The sequence below is a fragment of the Myripristis murdjan genome, chromosome 1 (assembly GCF_902150065.1).
Source record: "Myripristis murdjan chromosome 1, fMyrMur1.1, whole genome shotgun sequence".
Lineage (NCBI taxonomy): Eukaryota > Metazoa > Chordata > Actinopteri > Holocentriformes > Holocentridae > Myripristis > Myripristis murdjan.
The window spans coordinates 10,963,231-10,988,211 of NC_043980.1; the positions used below are offsets into that span (position 1 = coordinate 10,963,231).

Sequence of the window (24,981 nt, forward strand, 5' to 3'; positions counted from 1 at the left end):
AAAAAAAAAAAAAAAACTAGGTGTAGGGAATAATAATATATTCACGTACAAGTGGATTTGTACTTACCAAATTCACTTTGCAGTTAAATGACACGTTGAAATCGCAGCGCCCCCAAGCGGTGACTGCTAGACAGACAGCGCTGCACAGTGAAGCATGCTGCCTTCATGTTCTGATCGGAATAATCAGATAAATATGACCTAGATCCACTTATTTTCACAGTGCAGTGTCAACCAATCGGGGTCTCCCAGAAAAAGCCAAACATATTGCACTCACAACGCAGGCATTTCCCCAGCAAAGCGGAGGAAGATTTAATTGACTTACATTCATTCTCTATATGCTTTCCCCAATGGTAGCCACAACCAGCTTGCTTAACCTTAACCTTACCTATTGAGCAATAAACCGAAATGACCACTCAAAATGAGAAAAATTCCTTCGCGTACCATGGAAAAATTGTTTTTGCATACCGCTGTTGGGTGGAGAATAGTACACCTTTTGGCACAAAGATTGTAGGCAGCACTTTTACATCAGTCATCACACATTTCTGTAATAATGTATAACAGAGTAACAACTGAAATTAACACACACACACATACACACACACACAATATGACAATAACAAACATGTATTTCATAATTAGAATTACAGAATTAGCGGTGCCCATCTATATATGGACCACACACCCCTGGAATTAACTGACCTCTTTGCACTCTGAAAGGACTGAAAGCCTACAGATTCCACAAATGTCATCATATTTATTAAAGCTCACACATAAAAACAGCAAATGGCAGAGGTTCTTAAATTATTTTAAATCTCAAAATTATTATTATTATTATTATTATTATTATTATTACCAAAATAGAATGCAGAAGTGCACATCTTTACCTAAATGAGTCCCAAACTGATCTTGTTGTTTTCAGACGTATAGGTCTTAGACATTCTGGAAAAATATCTGGAAGCCACACACACACACACACACACACACACACACACACATATATATACATGTACACACACACAACAGGGCAGCAGTTGGGACCAATGCTCCCACTTTAGTAACCTATATATAATAATGTATAACATCAAACAGATATCTTGTCAGTCACCAGTCATTGCTCCACTTTTCCTCTGAAATTTTGTGATTTTAAGTGTGTTTTGAAGGTTTTGGTGACAAATGTTATTAAATAAACCGACTTTGCTACACCTCCAAAATTCAGAGCTTAGTGAAATGGCGCCCCTGGAATCAGACTAAAAATATCACAGCATCACTCTTATAACACGGGATATAACACAGGGCGTGTTTTAGTTTGATTTAAAAGACCACATTTGATGGAAATGCCCCTTTATCACTCCTCTGGCGGTGTGACTGTGATCTCTGGTGGTGATTGTGACGCTGTCTGGCTGTTCTGTGTCTGGGAGGCCATAACCCAAGCCTGCACTTCTGTGTTTGACTGTGAGGGTGATGATGATGATGATGTTGGCGGTGGTGGTGATGAAGGGGAGGCGAGATGCTGTTTCCTGAGCAGGATTAGACGAGGGTTCCTCAGTAATGTGTAAAGGAGCGCCCAGCGCCTCCTGGCCTTGCTGTTCACAGGAGATTCTGGGGGGGAAAAGAGTGATAGTACGTTTGTTCATGAGGTTCATGAACATAAAATGCTAACATGATTTAAAAGAGGACATCAGTTTGGAGACTAGTGTAACCTGAGGAGGGAGAGATGGAGGAAAGAAAGGGATGCATAGAGTTTGAGATGAAATTAAATGAAACTGTACTTTTATAAAAAAAAAAAAATAATAATAATAATAAAATACATTTTGCTTGACATGCAGCACATTTTCACATCATGCAGTGAATCAGTATACACAAATGACAAGTAGGAAACCACATACAAATTTGCAAGGCTTTATTTGGATTATTTTCCTCTGCTCCTATGCTCTGGACTGCTTTATGCCTCTACACTGCTTGCACAGTTCAAATCTGTCGTCATGCACATTACTGGCATGTTTTTGTTCCCATGTCTGCAAGGATTTTTCCTCTGCACAAAGAGTTGTACACAGTCCTAAGTGAACAGCTACTAGCACCATGTTACACACAACTATTGTTATACTGGTGTGTGATACTGTTTTGGTTATGTCTTGTGGCTACTCCACCTGTATGATTGGCTGCTGACTTTGGAGCTTGAACCAGATTGGCTCCTGCATGACAAATCAAGTCCAACTGCTCTACTATAAAATCCAGCACACCACTGCTTGTTCACCTACTTATATTGGTGCTGCATTTGTTTCCATATTAAATATATAATTTCCTAGCTGGTGACTAGTCTTTTCCCCTACACCCCAAGACATTCTGGGTTGAAGCACAATACAAACTTGCACGCTCACTCTGTAAAATTTATATTGTGAGCAGCCAGTGTACATGCATGCTGTAATCTGCAGATCAATAAATTTGTCAATTAAGACTGTATTCTCATTATCTCTCATTATCATCAGCCCTCTGTATTTGCTCTATTCTTAGCTATAGCTTATTCTTTTCTGCTGCAATGACCCAGTTCCCTTAAAGGGTTCATTTATGTTTGATCAAATCTGATCAAATCTAATTATGCATTCTGTTTCATGGCTTTATAATTAGTTTTTTTGTTTTGTTTTGTTTTTTTTTGTATTTGAAAGCTTTTAGCCACTAAGATGGAGGGTGGAAGAAGTTGTTTAATGTAAATATGACTCAAGAGGTCACATGTGACATTATGTTTCTATGTTTCTCGCACACGTATGTGAGGGTGTGCATGCTACTGACCTGATGATGTGTTGTTGAATGTTGAGTACACAGTGGCAGGGTCTCTCTCCAGTATGTTGGAGACCAGCAGCTGGCAGAAACACACCATCACTGGGTTGTTATGGTAGTGGTCAGCAAAGATCATCCCGATCCATGTACTGTAGCCTGGAATATGCAGAGGCGGAGAGGATACAACAGCACAAGGCATTTACAGAACAAACAAAAGGGCTACCAACATCACCATCATCAGGATAAACTGGATATATCAAGCTTTGTGATGAGATGTTCAGTGAAACAGATACCTGAATCAACAGGCCTGATTTTAGACCCTGTGAAATACCTCCATCTCCTGGAAGGAGCTGCTATGTATTTTTCTCTTGATAACTTTAAGATTATAAGTGACATCATAATTTGTTTCCCCTCACAAAATGGGCATAAAGCATTTTGGCACTGAACCCTTCTATAGTCAAGCTTTAACCACCAAGACAACGAATAATCACTGACAAATCCCTACACCCAATTTATGGATGTGGGAAAAATAAAACGTACCTAAATTCAGATTAGACTCCATTTTATTTGCTGAATACAGTTGAACACCTTTTCAGCCTTATGTAAACCTTTGGGCTGTAAATTGATCACAAACATAGTAATAAATCATATCAAAGCGATCTAAGTTATACTGGAGGAGTTTATTAGGGAATTTAAGAGTCAATTACGTTTACTGTTTGATAATCGCTAAGAGGTTGTAGTTTACCCACCTTTTTATTTACCACCATGTCTCTGATCATAATGAAATGGTTAAAGCATGTATTCTGCTTGTTCTTACCAGGGTCCATGCCCTCATATCCCCTCTGCATGATGGTTCGGTCGATTCGGGACACCAGCCATGTTCCCACCACGATGCTGGACAGCAGCCTCAGGATGCAGTTGCTGAACCCCATCACCACGTTGTAGAAGAAGAAGAAGTAGTTGAAGCAGTGGAAGGCTTTCCTGAGGGCAGGACAGAAAGTTTTCATTGTTATTTCAAGCTGCCACATGGATTTCATTGTAATCATTCCTTTTTATGTGTATGCTATGCACATGTATTAAAAAATTTCCACATGGCACTGTCTTTGCCCATTGTAACTCAAAATACAGGTTGATACCAAAATGGGCCACAAATCCCAACAAACAGGCCCACCACTTACAGAGAAAACAATTTTATTGCCACTAAACAAAATATAGGTCTGTTTGGCTCAGAAATGACAATGCAAACAGTCTTTACACCTCCAAGATATATGAAAAACTCATATTGAGGTTTCACAACCGGTAGTAAATTTCAGAGGGGAGCAAATGCTTTCAATACAATATATCCATTACATAAGGCAAGTGTTCAGGGGACAATGTTTCAACAAGAGTGCCAAAAATACAATTATAGATTACTTTTACTCTGTGTGCTTTGCTTGTATTCTGCCTGCTCATGGTTTGTCATTTTCCTTGCAGCACTTTTCTACCATAACCGCATATTGATCAGAGGGGGGGTACATGGTTAAACGCTGCATCCTGAGGGTATTTCTTTGACAAATATGATCCACACTACCTACCTGTTGTTGAGAGCCAGGGGTTTCTGTTTATCAGTGGGAGACATTTTCTCCTGGAGGAAGAAGATCTGGACCAGAGCAATCTGGAGAATCACCAGGCCAACCACCAGACCAATGGTCAGACTTGGAGACAGGAGAGAGGTTGTAATAAATCAATCAATCAGTCAATATATTTAACTATTTTTCTGCAGCCACATAAGCAGCCTTACAGGATGATGCCCAAGTTGGTCAGCATGGTCAGTGCTTTCCCATGTATGATAGGAAGGATCAGTAGGTAGACAAAAAACAGGGCAAACAGGAACTGGACAAAATGGACAATCAGGTAACCTAGAAATGAAGCACAAAACAAATCACTACATCACATAAGCTCCAGTTATTCAAGTCGTGCTGTTTGGGCTCAAAAAGACAGAACGGAGAAGGCAACGTGTAGAAATGCAGTTACACTGAATGGTTATATCTAAGTTTATATTTCCTGCATATACAATATAGGAGTTAGAATGGGACATAATGAGGAATGGAGCATGCAAAATGTAAACCAATGGGATATCTGCAAAAGGGCCACAGTGACCCGGTCCAGGTCCTAATCCAAAGCCTGCAGCAGGAAACCATGATATAGATAATTAATGTATTTATCTACTTGCTTTGTTCTGTGTGTCAAGTGTGTGGCGACATTTTTGTTTAGTCCATCAAGCCCCGACGGCCTGTATATTTTCAACACAAACGTATGTGTCTTTTCATTTTCCATGCACTTTCTCAACCCCGAAAGTGAAAAGCTTACCCCACAGTGTAAAAGCTATTTGCCATCCAGAGTATCTTGCAATGGCAGCCTGCAAAAAAACACACACAAAGAAACTTGTTTATGGATATGCATTTACAAGTCTGCTGGTCGTGTGTGTGTGTGTGTGTGTGTGTGTGTGTGTGTGTGTGTGTGTGTGTGTGTTACTCACCACACTGACAGCTGAACTGGGTTTGTGGAACTTTTCAGGAAGAAAACCTTTCTGTCCTGCCCACAGTCTCTTCAGGTGTTTCCTAAGGCAGCAGGACAGCATGGTGACAGGATGGGGCAAGAACAAGAGACACAGTGAAAACATCCTAACAAATCAATCAAACTCTTATGGGCTCTCTGCCATGTTCCAGTTAAAGTTAAAGTTAAGTTGATTTATTTTTCAGATACAGCCTTTTCTCTTCCATCTCTTACCTGTAACACGCCAGGACATGAAAGGTGTAGGCAACAGAGGTGAGACTGGCGAAGAAGGTGGTGCCCAACCAAGACTCTGGACAGCAATAAACACATTTTTTCAAACACATATTTGTATTTATCCATGTGTTTCCCCCCCTACATTCAGATATGGGGAAATGCCACAGCTGTAAGTCTTCAAACATCTGCAAAAGTTTTCTACAAGCTCAAAAATAGCAACACCCTGACGTAATCTCATATAAAAACTGTGATCACAAAATGACACTAAAATGACACAAAACTAGTGTGTCAGTGGAGAAAAGCCTGTGGCAGTGCACCTGCTAATGAGCCAATTAATCACCATAGCAACCTCAGCCTAGGCAGGCAGGGAAATCCCCGGCACCAAGCAGCACACAGTCTCCACAGATGGCACCACAGAGAACTTAAAACTAATTAAATCATACTTGTGGTCGTACATGGCCAAATATCTAAGTAGAATATGCAATTTAACTGCTGTGGTTACTGTTGTAAAGTTATGCTGATGTTAAGGAGATAGTCATATCGATCCCATTGCTTGTCTGTTACTTGGTGTTTGTTTGTGTTGGTTTATGCTGTGGTTAGTGAGCCTCGCTAAGTTTAGCAGCCAATCTATTTGGGAATTGTAAACCTTCATGTTGCCTTCATGTTTTTATAGACTCAGCCTCACTGCTGACTACTGAGAGTTAAGTTTCTCACTGATTATCTTATTACCTTTTGGATCGTAAATCTTGTGTGTTTGTTGTTTAATTCTATGAGTAATAATAATTAATCTCCTGTTTTCCCTGTTCTCACACATGAACCAAAAGATAGGATTAAGAGACAGTGAGCATTTGTGACTTATGTACTTGATGCCTTAAATGTTCAGTAAAGTTGTATGAACCCGAGTCCAGTCTCCTTGTCCTGACCCGACACCCCGTATTGGTTAACAGCTGGCTAAACAGTCCAGTGCAGTCAGTTTTTATTAGAAACTAATATATGATTATTCTCCAGTCCTGATTGCAGGTATTTTATTTTTTGGTGACACTGAAACTTCCAGAAAAAGACTCCTGCCTTGAAGGTGTTTCTTGGTTGTTTGTAATTCTTTTTTTTTTTTTTTTTTTTTTTTTGATACAATTTCAAGTTTTAACACCTTAATCCCCTGTCAATCACACACACACATATAGATAGCCTGGGAGAATGACTCACTCCTGGCCACGTAGGTGAACTCCTCCAGTTCTGGTACCAGACCCACCAGAGCTTCACTCTGGTTACAGGCCACAGTCAGCTGCTGCAGGGTGTCCCTCCACTTGTCTAACTGGTCAAAGGCCAGATCACTCAGGCTGTAGTCTGCCAGTGTTATCTAAGGGGAAAACACAGGTGAATAAATTCAGACAGATAATAACTTTATTTTGACTTTTCCAAAAATAAAGTCTGCAGAGGAGTTTCAGAAGAAGTTTCAGAGACGAGAAAAGAGGAGAAAAGAGGATATGACAAGGCCAATATTTATATACTGTGTATGTGTGTGTGAGAGAGAGAGAGAGAGAGAGAGAGAGAGAGAGAGAGAGAGAGAGAGAGAGAGAGAGAGAGCAACCAGGGCACTGCACCAAGTTCACCTTTCACTAAAAGAATACATTGTTGAACCAAAGTTTCTCAAAGTCACGACTGAGGTCAAAGGCACTTCAGGCAGTCATTTTTCATGCCAGTTTTTCGCTTCCACAGGGGAAAAGAACACACACACACACACACACACACACACACACACGCTCTTTGCTTTGTCCTTACTGTATACAGGCCTATTAGGGATAAAATGGCAGTGCCGATGATCCTGTTGGGGAACTTGAAGCAGGGGTCCCACTCGTACACTCTGCTCTGGAACCAGCTGAGTGACTCACTGCTGCGGAGAAAGGCAGATCAAAACCACCATCGGTGTATGTTTCTGTATGTGCAAGTGTGTGTGTGTGTGTGTGTGCGTGTGTGTGTGAGCTGCTGGTGTACCTGTGTGCAGGCGTCTTCTTCAGTAGTCTCTTCACATGCTGCACCTGGTGTTCCTGCATCAGCTCTTCAGTGGCCTGGCAGCAGATTCAGCATATTAATCCTTGCATAGGAGTTATTATTATTTAGAAATAATCAGCAGATACATAAAGAAATTCCTCCTCTCCAAGCTAAATATAAAGTCTCATTATCAGTGCACGTCCTAATCTATCTTTATTAGAATCTCCGCCGAATATCCGTGTATAATTCTCTCTCTCTCTCTCTCTCTCTCTCTCTCTCTCTCACACACACACACACACACACACACACACACACACACACACACGTTCAAAGCCATGTTAACCTCATGTTCCAGCTGCAGATGTATGCGGACAGCCTTGACCAGCATGTAAGTGAATCGTCCCAGGAGGAAGATGAGGGAGAGGATGCAGGGCCACTGGACAATCACCTTCTGGTATTTACCCAGCACCTGGTCACACACACACACACACACACACACACACACACACACACACACACACACACACACACACACACACACACGCAAACATTCATTCATTCATATACATATTTCCTAGGTATATTAATATCCACAGGGAACACTTTGCACAGCAAGTCCAGTCCATTTACTACCGTTCAAGCTGCGTAACAGTGACACCTACTGGATACAAAAAGACATTACAACATAGAGTCATGAAGGCTAATAAAATAAATTAAAAATTAATATTTCATGTAAAATTATTGCAAAATAAATCCCCACAGGATGATACAAAGATCCAGATCACCCTGATGGGTTTTATTTGTCAAAATGAGCTATTAATTCCTTATAGGCTTATGTATGCACTAGTAAGATAATAATAAGATAATGAGGGCTTAGCATTAAACAATACACACCAATCAGCATTTAGTTTTCCACAGAGCCATGCATATTCATTAACTCGGTTACAACTCTAAAGTAGGCTGAATTGAATGAGGGGAGCCGTATTCTGAGTCACTGGTCTACATTTTAATAGTCACATAATGCTTCCATTGGCTTTGGTAAGTGGACGAGGCACTAAACTGTTCATCTGTGTGCTGGGCTCAGTACTCACCTACCTTACCAGCAGGACAGGTGCATGTGTCCCACAGTGTCACAATGATCCTGCAAACAAGCCACAGACATGCATTTTGGCAATGAATTTTAGAATTAGATTATCCACATATCCACCAAGTCACATTAACTCACATTAATCCATTTGTGCATCTGTTTGTCCATGGCTGACTGTCACTGTTGTTATGTTACAGTGTTAATTTGTGATTCTGTGTGGATCCTAGAAACATTAGTTTATCTCTACAAATTATAAAGAGTTGGGATGATGTCGTTTTGACATTCAAGTCCCGAGTTAAGATAGGCAAGTCCCAAATCAGGTCCAATCAAGTCCAAGTCATGAGCCAAGTCCTGAACTTTGAGATTTGAGTCCTTAGCAAGTCATAATGTGCTCTTTACCTTCAAAATATAATAATTTAATAATTTGTTTTGGCTCTGCCTGCCAACTATTTGCAAATGACATATATTGCATTACTGCAAACATGGGTTAATTGAGTAATTTTTAATCTCTGTCTTTGGGGAAGGTCTGCTATCAAATATTTCCAAGTCAAAAGGCTCACATCCAAGTGAATTCCGTAGTCATTGGTGTTAAAATCAAGTCTTTCTTGATTTTCTCAAGTCGAGTCTGAAGTCATGAAACTTGTGACTTGAGTCCAAGTCAAGTCCAAGTAATGGAGTCCACACCCATTATATATGCAGGCACAATATAATGTACATGTTATTTCAGTGTTGCTCCATCCTCCTGAGCAGCTTCTTTAAAGTCAGGGATGTTATTTGTATTCAAAGCCGATATTAAGTGTTGGCCTTGGCTACATCTTAAAAACATTAATTACTGCTTAATGGCTCCAAAAGCATCAGAAACTGAACCATCATTAACTGTGGACCCATTTACAGCACAGTGGATGGTCAGCCAGCAAAGAGAAGTAATCTGTCTTACTCTGCACACTTTATTCTTTTTTCAAATAAACACTTTTGAGCTTGTTTTGAGAATTAGAATTTGTATAATTAGAAGTTACATGGAAAAGAGCACATGTAACAAAGTTCTCTTTTCTAAAAAGTTCTCAGCTACTTTTAATACATTTTAAAGCAGGCATTTACTTTTACTGTTCTTACCCCAGTCCCTCATTTCATCAGAGTGACGGTATACTTGAGTAGGATTTTTAAAAGCTCTTTCCACCCCCTAATAAATGTTTACCAGGACACAGAGTAGAGTATTCCCAGCACTGCTCCGGCCCCTCTGAAAGGCGTGGACAGGCAGGCAAAGAAAGGGAAGTAGGCCAGACCCACCTCCAAGGCTCCAACCAGATACACTACGGCTGAGGACAATAAACATCACAGTGACGCCAGCACTTCCCTCTCCAATCTGCTCACAAATCACAGTATTTGTTTGATGCATTTGTCATGGTGTCGAGTACCTCTGGCCCAGTGTGGGACACTGAAGGGGACGTAGCGTTCAGAGAAGAGCAGCAGGACACTGGAGGAAATGGCACCAAAGGCAAAGCCATAGGACCAGCGGTTACTGAGGCTGCCGATTGTATCCAGCGGCCTGGGATGCAGACGTCATGACAACAAATCATAAATAACTGCATAAAGGACTGCTTCTCAATCTGCCGGTCCTGTTTTATGGTACAAACAACTTCAGCAACGCAAACAACAGCAACTCCTGAGAATGCCAATGGCCAAACATCTTGGTGGAAAGATAGAAGAAAGCAATGATACTGATAAAATCTAAGAAAGTAAAAGAAACTGTTCTGCCTTAGTGCTCTCAAAAGTGACACAGATCGGTGCTTTATGTATTTTATACTCCTCAGATGTTTGCATATGATGACAATCAGAGCTTCATCTGTTTCATTAGGTTGGCAGAATCGAGTAATTCCAGGGTCCTTTTTTGTAGTTGATGTTGATCCACCTATTCTTGCTTTTTCCTCTTGACAGTCAGAAGTTATTGTTGGTGTTACTAACTTACACCACAATGGCAAAGCGGCCCTCAAGGAAGGGCAGTCTGCTGTCGATGGGAAGTCTTCTGGCTCTTCTCTGGAAGAATGACAGCAGCCCTACAATCAGCATCTGGAAGACAAGACATAAATCACAGAAACGGGACTATGCACAAGTGGACATAGAGATCATATGTGTGGTTTCTGTACATGAAAGAGGTTGAAACATATGTCACCGAGGAGCAGAATGGTTAGAGGGACTATCCTACAACCAAAAGAACAAAATAAGCAAGACATTCAGCCCTTCCTTTCACTCATTCACTGACTAAGTTGCTGTGGATAATAGCATCACCTAAATGCCTCCAATGGGAGTTATGTTCATGATATACCTGTGACTGCATTATATGAAGCACATACAAAAATGGCCAGGTGTAACAATGGACATGGCATTGGCATGTATATGATTTCTGTTTTGGACAAGCTGCTGCTAGATTTAAAATCTTACCTCCATAGGAAGTCAAATATACAACCTTACTTTCATTTTCCAGTGTAGTTGGCTGGAGTACTTACAGCTGGTATCAGGGAAAGGTGCAGGAAGAGATCCATAGAGATCCCATTGTTACAAGACAGCCCTGCAGAGCCCCTGTAGAAACAATGATACCAAAGACAAATTCACACGTGGACCGCTCAACGTGATGTGCAAGGACGGATTAAAGGTTGAGGAAGCCCCTGGGCCCAGGATCTTAAAAGCCCTCCCATCTATCTGCCTCCAGCACAAAAAAAGGATTATATAAAAAGGTGACATTCTCAGTAGATTTCAATCCAGGCCACTTTTAACCACAGGAGTGCGAATGCTCAGTGTGGAGCCAAAGCCTTTGCCGACCCATGACCTGAAACAAATAACATCCTCCACTTTGACGGTAGGATAGTTTAATTTTCTTCTCTTTCTAGGAATGCAAGTTGCTGTGTAAAAATCATCATGAGCCTAAATGGTGAAAGATAAGTTGTTTGAACTTGATTAGTTAAATTTCTGCTCTCCTCTAAGTGGCTCAGTGCTCAGGAGCCTCTGATCAACTGGGTCTTCAAACTCCCCACCTTCAGCCTGAACTTGGGGTTTGCAAGTTTTCCCAGTTCCCAGGGGCCCTGCCCTCAGTGAACCAGGACATAGACCCTCTGGGACCGGACAGGATAGGACGACTTTGCCCATGGAGACCAGAAGCCTCTGATCTCCCGGGGCCTCGTCCTGAACTGAACTGAATGGAAAACAATGGAGCACAACTGAATGCAGTGGAACTGAATAGATCAGGATGGAACTGAACAAACCTGAATGAATCGAACAGAACAGGACAGAATGAATCTGACTGAAAGGGAACTGAACAGGAGAGACAGGTGGAGCGACTGGATCTCAGGTAAAATCTTAAAACAGTTCGGTGATACGTTCAGGGTTGATTCAGAGCTTGGTTAGTCAAGTCAAGTCGTGTTTATTTCTATAGCACATTTACAACAGCTTGGCTGAACCAAAGTGCTTCACAGTAAAGAACAAATGCACAGGCATGGGTAAAAACAGCAAAAACAAACAAAAGACAATGACTCTAGTAAAAAAAGTGCAATTTTGCAAAAGTGCATTAAGAGAACAGGAATAAAATACAAGGAATAGTCAAGGGAATACCTTGGGGAAAATCTAATCGCAAGCAAATGCGAGTGAGAAGAGGTGGTTTTGAAAATGACTATTTTGATAATTAGGGCCCTTTGCTTAGACATGCATCACTGTAAACATATTTTCAGGAGAAGAAAGCAGCATAGTGGTGACAGGTGGAACAGCAGAGACGGGGGGTCAGGTGAGGTCTGAGAGGACAAGAGTGAGGACATGTTTCATTCTGCTGTCCATATAAAGATAACAGTATATCTGAGCATTTATCCATGTGCAAATCAGTTCACTTTTTATGACAAAAATATAGTTAATATGTAGGCGATGTAATGGTTAATCTGTGCAGTACTGATGTATTTATTGTAGAATTTGGGCTTTAGGGTAGAGTTTATCAAATCAGCTCCTACGCACCTGCTCGTCAGCTCAACTAAACTGAACTAAGATCCCATGAAATAATCAATAGAATAAGAAAGACAAAAGAGGAGAATACACTGTACTGATATGGATAATGTGATGGCTGAATATCGAGTCTGCAAAACATTACCACTTTGTAAATGTCTGTACTTTGATCAACAACCAGTAAAATGCTGTTGTTGTTTTTTTTTTTTTTTACTTTTATTTTTGATCGGCCTACTCAGAAAACCAACATGCAGGAGTCAGCTGCTTCATCCAAACCACATTACAATAACAATCTAACAACCAGTGGCGACAGGATCGTAAACATGTGTCATATTTGACAGCCTGTACTCACACTTGTTCCTCTTGGCTTCTGATCATGCTCGATGTAAGTCAGTGCGTTGAAGTCAGAAAGGTTTTTTTATCTCTGAAGCTGCTGTTTTACACACAGAGCCAAAGGCAGAGGAAGCGGCTGCAGACAGATTCCACTTCTCTGTTTCCTGGTTATGACCATGTGACTCCCACGGATGACCTTTGACCTTAACACTTCATTCACTGTCTTTTGGTATGTCTCTCACCACCCATGTCTCTCTCTCTCTCTCTCTCTCTCTCTCTCTCTCTCTCTCTCTCTCTCTCGCTCGCTCGCTCATTATTGATAACTGTGTTACTCAGTACATGGACTGCAAACACACAGCTCTCTGACAGAAATAACCAGCCGATCATTCACCTCCTGCCTCTGATCTGTCCCAGGAAACACACCGAGGCATTTGTCTTTAGAGAGATCTCACACTGATAACAATAAAATCCATTCCTTTCCTTTCCTTTCCTTTCCTTTCCTTTCCTTTCCTTTCCTTTCCTTTCCAACATTTTTCACAACATACCATTCTTTACCCAGCTGTCCACTAACTGTAACTCTTTAACTTTTGACGTCAGTTCAGTGAATGACATCATGTCCCTGGCATGAGCAGTCATTTGCTTGACTTAATCGGGGAAATGATGAATTTATGGTCTTTTTAGTTGTTTAGTTGTATTTCCCTTCTCTTGTATCTTGTATAGTTTAATGACTTGTGCAATAATTTGGTGAGATCTGGATTTTGCAGGCAATATTTAACCAAAGTCAGAAATAAAAAAGTCAGAAATTTTTTCTTCTGCTGACAGATGTTTATTTCTCACGCCAACCAAACAGACATTTACAGCAGTTAAGGCCACATTGTCATGGTAACACTGAGAAAATAGTCAGGGCCACTTGAGCTGAATGTGACTGGTCCCGTTAGTGGTGACATCACTTCCTGTGCAGGTTAGCATTTCCCGTCGTGGACAATCGAAATTGGCTGTTTGAGTTCTCTGTTAAAAAAAAAAGAAAAAAAAGAAAAAGAAAAATAAACACATCATGACATTGTGTTGCTGTGACTCCGTGTGCAGTTTATCTTGTCTAAAACTATTTTGAGATGCAGTTTGTCTTTGTTTCTCTGTGTGAGCACCTCTTTGAGTCTGAGAATGATGTAAAACCAAAACCTCAACTGAATAAAACTGATAACTTCAGGTCAGATCATATGACATTCTGACAACTCAACAGACTAATGCTCAGCAGACTGATGAAATAAATCACTCAAATGACCAAATTCAAAGAAACAATATGCATCATGTTCATATTAAAAAAAAAAAAAACTTTCTGTATCTGAATGATGTAACATAAGTGTGAATCAATCTACAGCAAGCTCATGAACATTTTTAGATTTTTTTCAAACTTCTTCATGTTCCTGATCCCCAGTTGTCCTACTTTCATTGACCTCCATTTGCCTTCAGGGCCTTGGCTTCAAAACATACACTCAGTGTCTCTTTATCAGCTCCACCTGTACAGTCTAATGCAGTTCAGTGCAGCAGCTCTGCCATAAATTCTACCTTTTAAGAAAGTTTATAATGTTCAGGTTTTGTTGACATTATGGAGAATGTGTAATTTAACTCTATGTTTATTATTGAGGTTGTAGTTTGCAGAGGTCTTTTACTGGACTACATTATATTGAGAGGTGTTTCTAATTTTTTGTCCTCCTTATTTATATACAATGAGGGGGACAGAATAGTAGTCAATAAAATGAAGTCCAGTACAACAGCAGCACTAACTATGAGCTCAATGCCAAACATAGAAGTGATTGAACAGCTCTATTACTGTGACAAAAAGAAAACCTGAGCATTATAGGCAGCAGAAAAGGAAACTTTATGGCACAACAGTTGTATTAGGTCATATTAGATTGTGCAGGTGGACCTAATTAAGAGGCCACTAAGTGTATTTTGATTTTGGTCAGTATTGTTTCACAGTCATACCGTTTTTAATCCTAACAATTAATCCTAAAAAAATAAACTTCTTCTCATTCTGCTGAGCACCGGCTGGAAACACCTCAAGGATTTGAAAACTGCTGCTCTAGTGTCACAAACAAAACGTCTGACGCTGAGCCACCTGTGTGTGTGTGTGTGTGTGTCTGTGTGTGATGCCAGTGAGATCAGAGCAGCTGTGTGTGTGTACTCACTCAATCGTGACACAGAGGCTGCACTCATTGGGGTAGGTGACTCCATCACTGCCACACACAGGGGCAAGGTTCAGAGGGCACGCCTTGGTCCCCGAAGGCAGACAAGACGGCTGCAAAACACACAGGAGCTGATAATGTGCAACACCCTCTGTCCTGACCCGAGAGCCAGCCTCACTCCAAAACCACCGACAGGAAGAAGGGTTCGCTCATATGGAAGTTCTTTTCTATTTTATTCTATTCTGTTCTATTCTATTCTATTCTATTTTATTCTATTCTCCATATATGCTACTATCACCTTCATTCTACTGTAAAATATGCTGAAAAAAAATGAATGTAATTATTATGATTATTATGATGTGGTTAGGGCTCACCTCTCTCTCTGTCTCTCTCTTGCTCTCTCGCACTTAAAGACGCACACTCACAGCAATACACACAATACATTACTATGTACATAACAGTAATAGGGGATCTGTCACCTGTCTCCCGCTTCCCTCGGCAGCTGTGAAACAAGCAGAGCGTTTTTAAATCAATAAATGACTGGATAATATTGACTGAACCATCCTTTTAATTTCGTTGTACATTGTACAGTGACAATAAATACATTCTATTCTATTCTATTCTATTCAGTGCGGTTCGCACAGAAATGACCCACATTCACCTGAACTGGAGAAAAAAAAACAATAGAAAACTATCGGCATGTAGAACTGACTAGAAAATACAACGTCATATAAAGTAATGAGAGAACTTCAAATATTGCCTGTACTGAGTTTTTCTTCCATAAATTGTACAAAATGTACTTACACGATTGAAATAGGTTTTTACATATGTTTTCTATGTTAATAATGTCAATAGATGACAAACATACATGTAAAAATATGCAAATATGTATGTATTTGTGGATGAGTATTTTCTTTAGCCACGATCAAAAATATTTAAGACTTTGGTCTACGACAGCACATGAACTAGAAAAACATGTTATAACACATATAACATGTATAACACATATTGAAGATGCTCAGATGCTCCTGCCAGTTTTCTGTTACCTGCAGCCATAAAGACGAGCAGGAGTCCCAGGAGAACGACTTTACCAGGCATGGTGTTGCTGGATAAACAAGGCGAGAGTGTGCAGAATTCTTCTTGTGTGTGACTTCGTCTTTGCGGACAAATTTGTGTTCGTGGGAATGTAACAGATGACAATGGACACACACACGCCCACTCACAGTCAGATGCTCACAAGCTCTGTCATGCCCAGTCACGTCCTGTAAACACACACTCAACTGTTTTAACACACTTTACTTTAATCTGGTGCTCCGCCTGGGCCAGCAGAGCTTCCTCCCTTCGATGACTTCACATCACCACCTGCATATCTAACCTTCTTGCACAATATGCTATCTGAAAGAGGAGAAAATTTCATGCACAAAAAGACACTTCAACCATGGCTACATTTGCAGGCTTTCAGAAATCAAGAGGCGAAAACACATTGTTTTTTTTTTTTTTTTCAAAATGTATCAATTTATTAATGTAAATAAGTAACTGTACACAACAAGTAACAGACTCAAACAGCCGTTATTTAATACTTCAAAATGTAAACAAATAATAATATTGAGCATGAGAAGAGGAAATCATCACCTTGGAACTGTACTGTACTCTCTCTCTCTTATGTTTTACTTCCATCTCTGCTTTTCACTCGATCTTTATGCATCAATCTATTTTTCATCTAACTCGTTTTTCTTGATCACTTTTTAAGGTTTCATTCTCTATTTCACTTCCGACATTTTTTTTTTTTAAAATATCAAATGCTTAATCTTATACGGGTTGTTGTCTGTGTTCCAGTGCAGAGTTTTATTTCTCACGATTGATTTGCCACAACCAGACAAATGCGCACTACACCTTTAAAGTGCTCAGATAGCTTTCTACATAGTGACGGAGGGGGTTGTTGGACCCTTAGTGTTAATAGCAAGATAAGCTTTAAGCCCCACAGAGTCTATTGGAGCCTACAAATAATAAGACTCCACATGTTGAGCACCCTTAGTGAGTCTCTGATCTTTAATTTAGAGATTGCTAAGCACCTAAAGCGTATTTTTAATTAATGTGGTCCCTGTTTGTGATTTGTCTGGCTAAATGATTAGCTTTGGAAACAGATTTTGGGCCCTAAAAACAGCAGGGGGGAATTATTTTGTGTTGAATGTCTCAGTTCTAAAATGTGATGCCAGAAAAGGGTTTGACTTAGTCGTGGTGGCTTATTAAAGTGGACAGCTTTCAAAGAGATGCTGGAGTTTGGCAACTGCACCGCGAGAAGATACAAAGACAAAGCGCAGTCTGACGGAGACTGAACGAGAGAGCGTAGATTGTACACGTGCCTTTTTGTTTCAAGTTGCTGAAAACAGAGAGAGGTACTGTGTAAGTGAAGCTGTGTTTTATGAATAAACGACTGAAGTAACAGCACAACTTCGACAGTACAAAACGGTTACCTCCTCAAGATTAATGCTGGTTGATTGAAAATATATATTCAACTCCATTTGGCACAGGTTTGTTCACTCGTTTTAACTCAACAGGTACTTTTTTTTTTCACTGGACAATGTCACAAAATTGTTACCCTATATAATATCCACATCTGTGTTGGCTCCCATCGTGCCTTGACACAGGCGCATATATAAGCGTATGTAAATGAAACAGGTACCATCTCTAGATCACAATGAAAGCAAAAGGATGCTAGCTCATGTTAGGTGTTCGACGCTCTTCTCTAAAGCCCCACCCACTGGAACATTCCCATCCGATTCATCTCATCGTGGAGATCACACTGATACAGATTTTTTTTTTTTTTTTTTTTTTTTTTTACAATAGAACTTGAGTTTAAACCTCACATGTATGTACTAGAAAGACGCCCCGCAATCCAACGACGCCAGAGTGGGACTTCAGTCCTCTCCAGTCCTTCAGAAAGTGATCTGACGGTTCATGCTTTGGCACACACACAAAGCAGTAAGGATTGTCCCAGTGTGCGGCCCCGTGGAAAGCATGCAATATATATTTCCAGTACACTCCCAAGATCAGTCGATCAGTCCTTTGCTTTTAGTTGAGTGGCCTTTTTTGTGTCCGTCCAATTTAACATTTTGTTTAATTTTAAGGGGGTGAGTGAAAGCAATCCATTGTGGCAAGCTGTACATCCATCTTAGAGACGTCAAGGAACACATTAGATTTTTTTTTATGATACAGGACATGGTTTTAGAAGCAGTCAAGTTTTGTCTCCGCACATACATCCACAAAAAGCTCCTTTTTGTGCTTTTATACAAGACATGTTAGCTGTCCCATATCTTAGTAGCCTACGTACATGTTGTTGTTGTTGTTGTTGTTGCTGGAGTGCTCTGATTTCTCTCTCCATCATGACATAATATAGGCACTGTGCTGGACAACATCAAGGACATCAAGAATTTAACAAAAAAAAAACAAAAAAAACATAACAAAAAAGACAATTTTGTTATCATTCTAAAAAAAAATCCAGACCAAATGTCCATAGAGGTTACATTTGTCTTTCAGATGCATTTAGTCTTCAAACAAAAAGACATAACGGATAAAATTAGTAGAACGTTGTTTAACTACATATTTCAGAGTGAAATCAATTGGATTGTAGAGACTTTTATCCACAAATTGCATTGTAAAACAACTTTGCTTGGTAACAAAGAGAGATTGAGAGGTTTGATCCTGAATAAAAAAAATGTCAGTCAGTCCTTGCTGTTTGTGTTGGCAGTGAGTGACTGGAACGTTTTCCAAAACAGAGTCTTTTCATGGTACACGAGTGCCACATATACAGTCCCACTGACTACTGCTAACTATTTCAAAAAAATGGGGATTCCAACCAGCAATATCTCGGTTTACCAGACCCAGATGCCTTATCCAGTGAGCGAGTAGTGCCGCCAACCGCTGAAAGCTTTCCAGCCAAACTCATCATCCTCATTCTACTGTTGTTTCAAGTCTTTCCAGTCCGCTCAATTTCAGTCCTTTCCTTCTTTGTCTCTTGTGAAGGAGAAGCACCAGTCTCCAACCCTCACAGAAATACCATCTCTTCTTAAATATATATATATATTTATATTTCTTGCATTGATTTGCATTGAGTTTTCATTGTTTCAGTGGCTGTCTGAATGCCTGCAGTCCCTGCCTCATCTTTTTCAAGAGGCTGTGCGCTTATTTGCAGGTCCACTGAGAAATGATAATAAAAAAGACTAAAAAATAGAAATAAAAAAATGAACAATGTCCACCTCCTCTTCAGTTAGTGGTCCTTATCTGTTGGGGTGGGGCAGTGGAATCAGACGCAGCTCTCCCTGGCCTTGTCATCCATGAGGAAGGAGTTGAGCTGGGAAACGTCCACCACGACAGCGTCTCGCTTGTTCAAGTGGACATCTTTCAGATGGTCCTCATCACTTTGGTCCTTGGCGAAATTAACAAATACCTAGGAGGAAAAAAGGCAAAGAGAAAAAAATTATCATGTGCTTAAATTATCATGTGCTCAAATTAAAGGTTATACTGAGGCCCTTGGGTACGTTTGCTTACTTGGTCTAGAGTGGTTTGGGACACAGAGTAGTCCTCTATGCTGAGCGCCTCCTTGTTCTTGGAGAGCAGGGAGAAGATACGGGCCAGGGAGGTGAGTGAGGAGGGCAGCTGGTATTGTAGCATGTTGCGGTGTTTCTCCTTCAGCGTGCTTCCCGGCAGCTCCCGCTCAATGAACTCCATCACTGGCCGAAGGTCTGGGTCCGGCCCCGCCACCCGCAGGATGATGGTATAGCCATCGCCAAACCTGAAGACACAAAGAAGAACATTTCAGCTTATTTTTAAAGGTATATTCTGTCATCATCTTTGGTGCTACACACTTATTGCTCTAGTGCCTTTGCACTTCACTTCCCACAGTTTCTAACTAAGTAGAAATGCAAATCACTTCCTGTGTGCCAGAGGATTTTTGCTGGGGAAAGACCTACCACACACATCGACTGTTTATATAAGTAAATGTAAAAACTTTACTCAGCTGGCTACAAGCTGAATTATTATTGTGTTATATCAATTATTAGAGACTGGCAAAATAAAGAGAAAAAGAAAATGTAGATGACTATTGTGTTTTCATGGGTATTTGTCATGGTGCTGTCATGAGTGCAAAGTTTCTTTAAAACCACCGAATCTAATCTAAACATGGAAAAATCCTAATATGGAACTGATAAATTAGTGGTTTTAGCCAAAGACACAACAGTGTCAGCTGCAGCAAGCTCAAGCAGTTCACTTCAGTTCTTGTAAAACATGCCGGTACATCTTTGAACTGCTGCTGGTGTGTGTTCCCACCTGTTCTTGAGGTGCTGTACGCTGCCCAGACAGCGGAACCTGCCGTTGACCATGATGGCCATCCTGGTGCACAGCGCCTCACACTCCTCCATACTGAGAAAAAACACAAGAAAACACCAGAATTAGATGAGTTGTTTCAGAGAAAACTCATAAATGAACAGTGAGTCAACTGTAGAACAAATAGTGGGTCATAATGTGCTGATATGTTGCATTATTGTAGGCTAAATTAGTGATTTGCAATCCTGGTTTGCAGAACTCAGAGTCATGACAGTTTTCATTCAACAAGCAGCTGTGACATCAGGAACTATTTTATACCTGGGGCACCAGGTGAATGCAGTTAACTAGCTGGTGGGAGAGAAAACCAAGCTAGCTGGCCATCATGGAGGTCCCACAGAGAATTAGTTGAGTTCAAATCCTGTCTGAATATGTAACAGACTGGAAGAGACACCCACATCGTGCATTCTGAGGACCTCTAACATGGCTGCCAGAGGGATGTGTTATGTAACCTGAAAGTCCTGTGCGCCTGTTATCGTCGAAGCCAAATGGGCTGTTGTATGTAGCTGTGTGCTCATTAGTAGACTGAAAGGATGTAAATCTGTGCCTCAGTCTAACCTGTGAGAAGTGAGGACGACAGATCGTCCCTCTTTGATAATACTCAGGATGGCGTTCCACAGGGCCCGGCGCGCCTTAGGGTCCATTCCTGTTGTCGGTTCATCCTGTCAGCATAAAATAACGGATACAACTCAGCTGCTGCCAGAATATACAATGCAGAAGACAGAATCCAGGGTCATCGGGCAGACAGACTCTGTGACCAGCCATCCGGCTTTATGTGACTGATCATTAATCGATGAGCTGTGTTTGTGTGTTTGAAAGTGGTCGACTCACCAGGAAGACAACAGGCGGTCCTCCTATGAGAGCCATAGCGGTGGACAGTTTCCTCATGTTTCCTCCACTGTAGCTGCCCGCCGCCTTGTCCACATACTTCATCAGCCCCAGTTTGCGGATGCCCCACTCTGCCACCTAGTGGACATAAGAGGAACCTTTATGAATATACTGATGGTAGGCCTGAGTTCCCACAAAGTCCTTGTGAGTGTGCTTTTTCTTCTGTATTTCTGTTTACTTTATATGATTGTGATATGATTGCCCAAGTGTGTGTGTTGTGATGTGTGTTTCCTGACCTCACACACTTCCTTCTCAGGCACTCCTCTCAGAATGGCGTAAAACTCGAGGTGCTCTCGGCCCGTCAGCAGGTCGTTGATGGCATCAAACTGAGGACAGTAGCCCATGTTCTGATGCACCTCGTCTATCTCAGTAGTAACACTGGAGTGTGAGAAACGCACACACAGAGGGTTGGAGAAGTTTCAAATAAAGCACTCAACAATGCAAAAATATACAGCTAATTCAGTCTAGTATTGAGTCGCAGTATAGTATGCAAATAAAGTATATTACTACTATATTAAATCCAAGTCCAATATAAGTTATTAAATATGTTGTACATTTTTTATGTTTATTACCTCTTGCCGGCCAGGTAGGCTTCTCCACTGGTAACCAAAGAGTCTCCTGTCAGCATTTTAAAGGTGCTTGTTTTTCCTGCTCCATTCACGCCCAGCAAACCAAAGCACTACAAGTGAAAGAGAGACCATGTTGACTTTGATTTGTGAGTTGGTTAATGCTGTTGGATTGCTAAGGCTGTTTCTCTATGCTGCTCATTCAAACATATCTTCATGTATCTTATCTTGAATTTACAATGTTCCTGTTGTAATGTAATTCCTGGAATATAACATAGTTCACAGAAGTGTATAGATAGGGTGCATCAGGGGATTTGATAAATTTGATAAATTCTCTGGAGAAGAAATACAAATGTTTTTTTTGTTAGTGGAATATAGCAGAGTATACAGTACTTAAGACCCTGTTTCACACAATCAATGCATTAAATGGTTTTCTAGCTCAGCTGTAGCAGAAACAAGACTGTTTACCAGATTAGAACAACATTAACAAACCAGTAAGAAATTACATGTACATTTTTGGGTCAAAGAGATGGTTCTTACACAAGAGCTGTAACAGTAGGTATTTGGCTGACACTCTAAAAGCAGGTTGCAATCAGTGAAATGGTCTAACAAGGATTAGAGCAAAAGGGCCCAGACATCTGATGCAACAAATATTTCTTAAGGAAACATTATGAAAAATGAATTACGCAAAGTCCATGGTGTGAAATGAAACACTGAATGTCTGTGGTTATGCTTTATGTAGAGAGGACAGCATGATTTTTCTAAGAGGTCTGGACAGCGTCATGCGTGAAGTAGCAGGGGTAAGATCTCTATCTCACCTCTCCAGGAGGGATGCCAACACACAGCCGGTCCACTGCAGGCTTCTGTTTCCGCTTGTAGACTTTGGTGAGCTGTCTGAGCTCCAGGATGTCCGACTGTCCCCCTCCACTCAGAATCCTCTGTCTCTCTCTGGCCACGTCCTCATCCTCTTCTCCAATGGGCTTCAGATGACTGCTAGATGACCTGGGAATTCACATACAGAGCAGGGAGAAGTCATACTAGAGTCAAAATCACAAGGCATGTTTCAGAGTCAAACCTGGGGTCAGACTGTCAACTGATGAGGAATCCAACTTCTACAAGTTTGTCAAACCCTTAAAACCCCCTCCAAGAGAGCACTTGTTTAAGCTTATAAGTTTGCACGGAGGACTGTGTTATGGGAAGAAGTAAACTCCAAACTGAGGATGATTATGAATGGTGTATAGTGTTTTATATGTTGAATAGTGTGTGAAGAATGGCAGTTTGTTTGGTTGCTTGTTGCTGGGCAAGCCACCAACAAGAAGGTGGATGCCACCCACCTGGCTTTGATGCAGAAGCGGTATTGGATGAGGACGGTGATGCAGAAGAAGATCACGCCCTCTATGGCCATAGCAAACAGGTTCTTCCCCACCATGTCCCAGGCCAGAGGGGAACGGAATCGGTTTTCACCTACAGAACCATGACCAGAAGAACAGGAAAGACATATTTGTATTATTACAAGCAAAAAGCCTTAAGCTGTACCTTTACATCTTTACATCTGACTTGGACAAGTTCTTTTGGTTACCTGGTCAACACCTACATTTATTTCATTGCTCAGATTATGTGCTGTATTAGGCGTTTTTGTAAAATTTTCTGTTCTGCTCCAGGGTATTCTGACAGAATCTGCTCAGCACTGCAGAGTGTGTTTCATATTGCTAAACATCCTAGCCTATGCTACCGTCCTTACCAAATCTCTCCAGAGCGTCGGCCATGGCCTGGTTCTTCACCATGTCGATCAGTCCTCTGCCCAGGCAAAAGTGAGGGAAGATGAGGAACACGTTCTTCAGAATGTCGTTGACACCTCCAATCTCCTGAAACAGAGAAGTGAAATCAACAAAATTATTAAATTAATTAAGCCTACACTTTTTCATGCCTTCCTCTTCTAGATATATCTTCTCCCGTTATAGTGAGAGACATTTTGAATCTAAGACAAGCTGTCACATTTACCAAAAAAAACAAAAAACAAAAAAAACAAACAAACTGGTCTGAACAGAATTACCACTGCATTTACCACAATTGTAACAGGGTTAAAGCATCTACTCTTAAGTGACTGAACAAAAACACAGAGACAGCTTGATTTGACATTATTTACATTGCCTCCGAAGAGCTCCAGGACAAATGTGGAGACGCTTCCGTTGATTCCTATGAGGATGTTAACGCTGGTCAGAACCACATAGGCGGTGCTGGGGATCTTGAAGAAGAATGAGGCTGGATACATCAGAGGGGTGATGGACCAGCTGGAGAGAGAGACACACAAAGACAACATGAGATGAAGAGATGTTGGGGAAGAAGAAGAGGGAGTAAAAGATTTTAGGAAACAAACAAACAAACAAACAAACAAACACAAATGGTATATATCTGTCTCACCCATAGAGCAGTAGCAGTAAGGCCAGCACAGGCAGATTGGTAGAAGAGACATAGGCGTCTTGTTGGAAACACACAAAGATGATGATGACCAGCGTGGCCGGGACAATGTAGTTACACTGTGAAAGAGGAAGAGGAAGAGGTCCCATCAGACTGTATGTTAAATCTTATTTTATAAGGACAAGACAGGAACTTCATGCAGGAATGTTTCGATTTTTTTGTCTTTACTATTATAAATTAACATTTTCACTGAGTTTGGCAAAGAGATTTTGTTACTACTACTAAAAATAAAGGGAATACTGCTCAGTAACAAGCTGTCACAAAAACAAGGTGTGGAGAGATTCCCACAGATTGCCTTTGGGTGGCAGTGTGAACACCACAGAGGGTACAGCTGGACTACGGTGAAGGTGTCTTACCATGTCCCAGACGAAGTTGGCCAGCCAGTAAAGGAACGGCTGCACTCCACTGATAAACTGCATATGTTTGGCCTTGTTCACCCTCTCCTGGATGAGGAAGACCACGAAGCTGGCCGGCACAAAGGACATGGCGAAGATCACACAGATGGACACCAGTACGTCTACCGATGTTGTCATACTAAGGACAGAAGGGT

The 24,981-nt window shown here is 40.9% G+C and overlaps 3 protein-coding genes across 5 annotated transcripts in view; all 3 read right to left on the reverse strand.

Moving 5' to 3' along the window:
* Positions 1-332: 332 nt before the first annotated feature.
* stra6l (STRA6-like) lies at positions 333-13,088 on the reverse strand. Its single transcript, XM_030056855.1, has 18 exons — positions 12,954-13,088; positions 11,125-11,197; positions 10,587-10,687; positions 10,036-10,166; positions 9,816-9,936; positions 8,629-8,674; positions 7,877-8,002; positions 7,537-7,610; positions 7,324-7,435; positions 6,748-6,901; positions 5,545-5,620; positions 5,294-5,375; positions 5,125-5,173; positions 4,556-4,673; positions 4,350-4,469; positions 3,593-3,756; positions 2,788-2,931; positions 333-1,599 (listed from the first exon to the last, which is right to left on the reverse strand). The coding sequence occupies exons 1-18, from the start codon at positions 12,977-12,979 to the stop codon at positions 1,346-1,348; spliced, it is 1,971 nt and encodes a 656-aa protein (XP_029912715.1). The 5' UTR covers positions 12,980-13,088; the 3' UTR covers positions 333-1,345.
* Positions 13,089-13,735: 647 nt separating this feature from the next.
* Positions 13,736-16,337, reverse strand: spink4 (serine peptidase inhibitor, Kazal type 4). Its single transcript, XM_030056845.1, has 4 exons — positions 16,167-16,337; positions 15,600-15,622; positions 15,124-15,233; positions 13,736-13,942 (listed from the first exon to the last, which is right to left on the reverse strand). The coding sequence occupies exons 1-4, from the start codon at positions 16,216-16,218 to the stop codon at positions 13,897-13,899; spliced, it is 231 nt and encodes a 76-aa protein (XP_029912705.1). The 5' UTR covers positions 16,219-16,337; the 3' UTR covers positions 13,736-13,896.
* A 486-nt stretch (positions 16,338-16,823) lies between these two features.
* LOC115375274 (phospholipid-transporting ATPase ABCA1-like) overlaps positions 16,824-24,981 on the reverse strand; it is a 59,409-nt gene continuing 51,251 nt past the window's right edge. For all 3 annotated transcript variants that reach the window (XM_030074820.1, XM_030074717.1, XM_030074784.1), the window contains exons 37-49: positions 24,788-24,965; positions 24,375-24,490; positions 24,100-24,244; positions 23,695-23,818; positions 23,288-23,417; positions 22,772-22,955; positions 21,960-22,066; positions 21,624-21,765; positions 21,331-21,465; positions 21,058-21,161; positions 20,446-20,538; positions 19,669-19,912; positions 16,824-19,567 (exon numbers count right to left, since the gene is read on the reverse strand). In XM_030074820.1, coding sequence (XP_029930680.1) covers positions 19,424-19,567; positions 19,669-19,912; positions 20,446-20,538; positions 21,058-21,161; positions 21,331-21,465; positions 21,624-21,765; positions 21,960-22,066; positions 22,772-22,955; positions 23,288-23,417; positions 23,695-23,818; positions 24,100-24,244; positions 24,375-24,490; positions 24,788-24,965 — 1,846 coding nt within the window. In that variant the 3' untranslated portion in view covers positions 16,824-19,423. The remainder of the gene's footprint in view (positions 19,568-19,668; positions 19,913-20,445; positions 20,539-21,057; positions 21,162-21,330; positions 21,466-21,623; positions 21,766-21,959; positions 22,067-22,771; positions 22,956-23,287; positions 23,418-23,694; positions 23,819-24,099; positions 24,245-24,374; positions 24,491-24,787; positions 24,966-24,981) is intronic.

Bases quoted from the DNA above. Each gene is read 5' to 3' on its own strand.
- stra6l (XM_030056855.1), bottom strand. From the start codon at position 12,979: ATGATCAGAAGCCAAGAGGAACAAGT. The intron at 4,674-5,124 runs GTAAGCTTTTCA...CTTCATTTCTAG, and splicing joins AATAGCTTTTACACTGTGGG to GTTACCTGATTGTCCATTTT. The intron at 4,470-4,555 runs GTAAGGCTGCTT...CCTGTCTCCAAG, and splicing joins ACCAACTTGGGCATCATCCT to TCTGACCATTGGTCTGGTGG.
- spink4 (XM_030056845.1), bottom strand. From the start codon at position 16,218: ATGCCTGGTAAAGTCGTTCTCCTGGGACTCCTGCTCGTCTTTATGGCT. The intron at 15,234-15,599 runs GTGACAGATCCC...TGTGTTTTGCAG, and splicing joins CCGAGGGAAGCGGGAGACAG to CCGTCTTGTCTGCCTTCGGG. The intron at 13,943-15,123 runs GTGAGTACACAC...TTTTTTTAACAG, and splicing joins AGCCTCTGTGTCACGATTGA to AGAACTCAAACAGCCAATTT.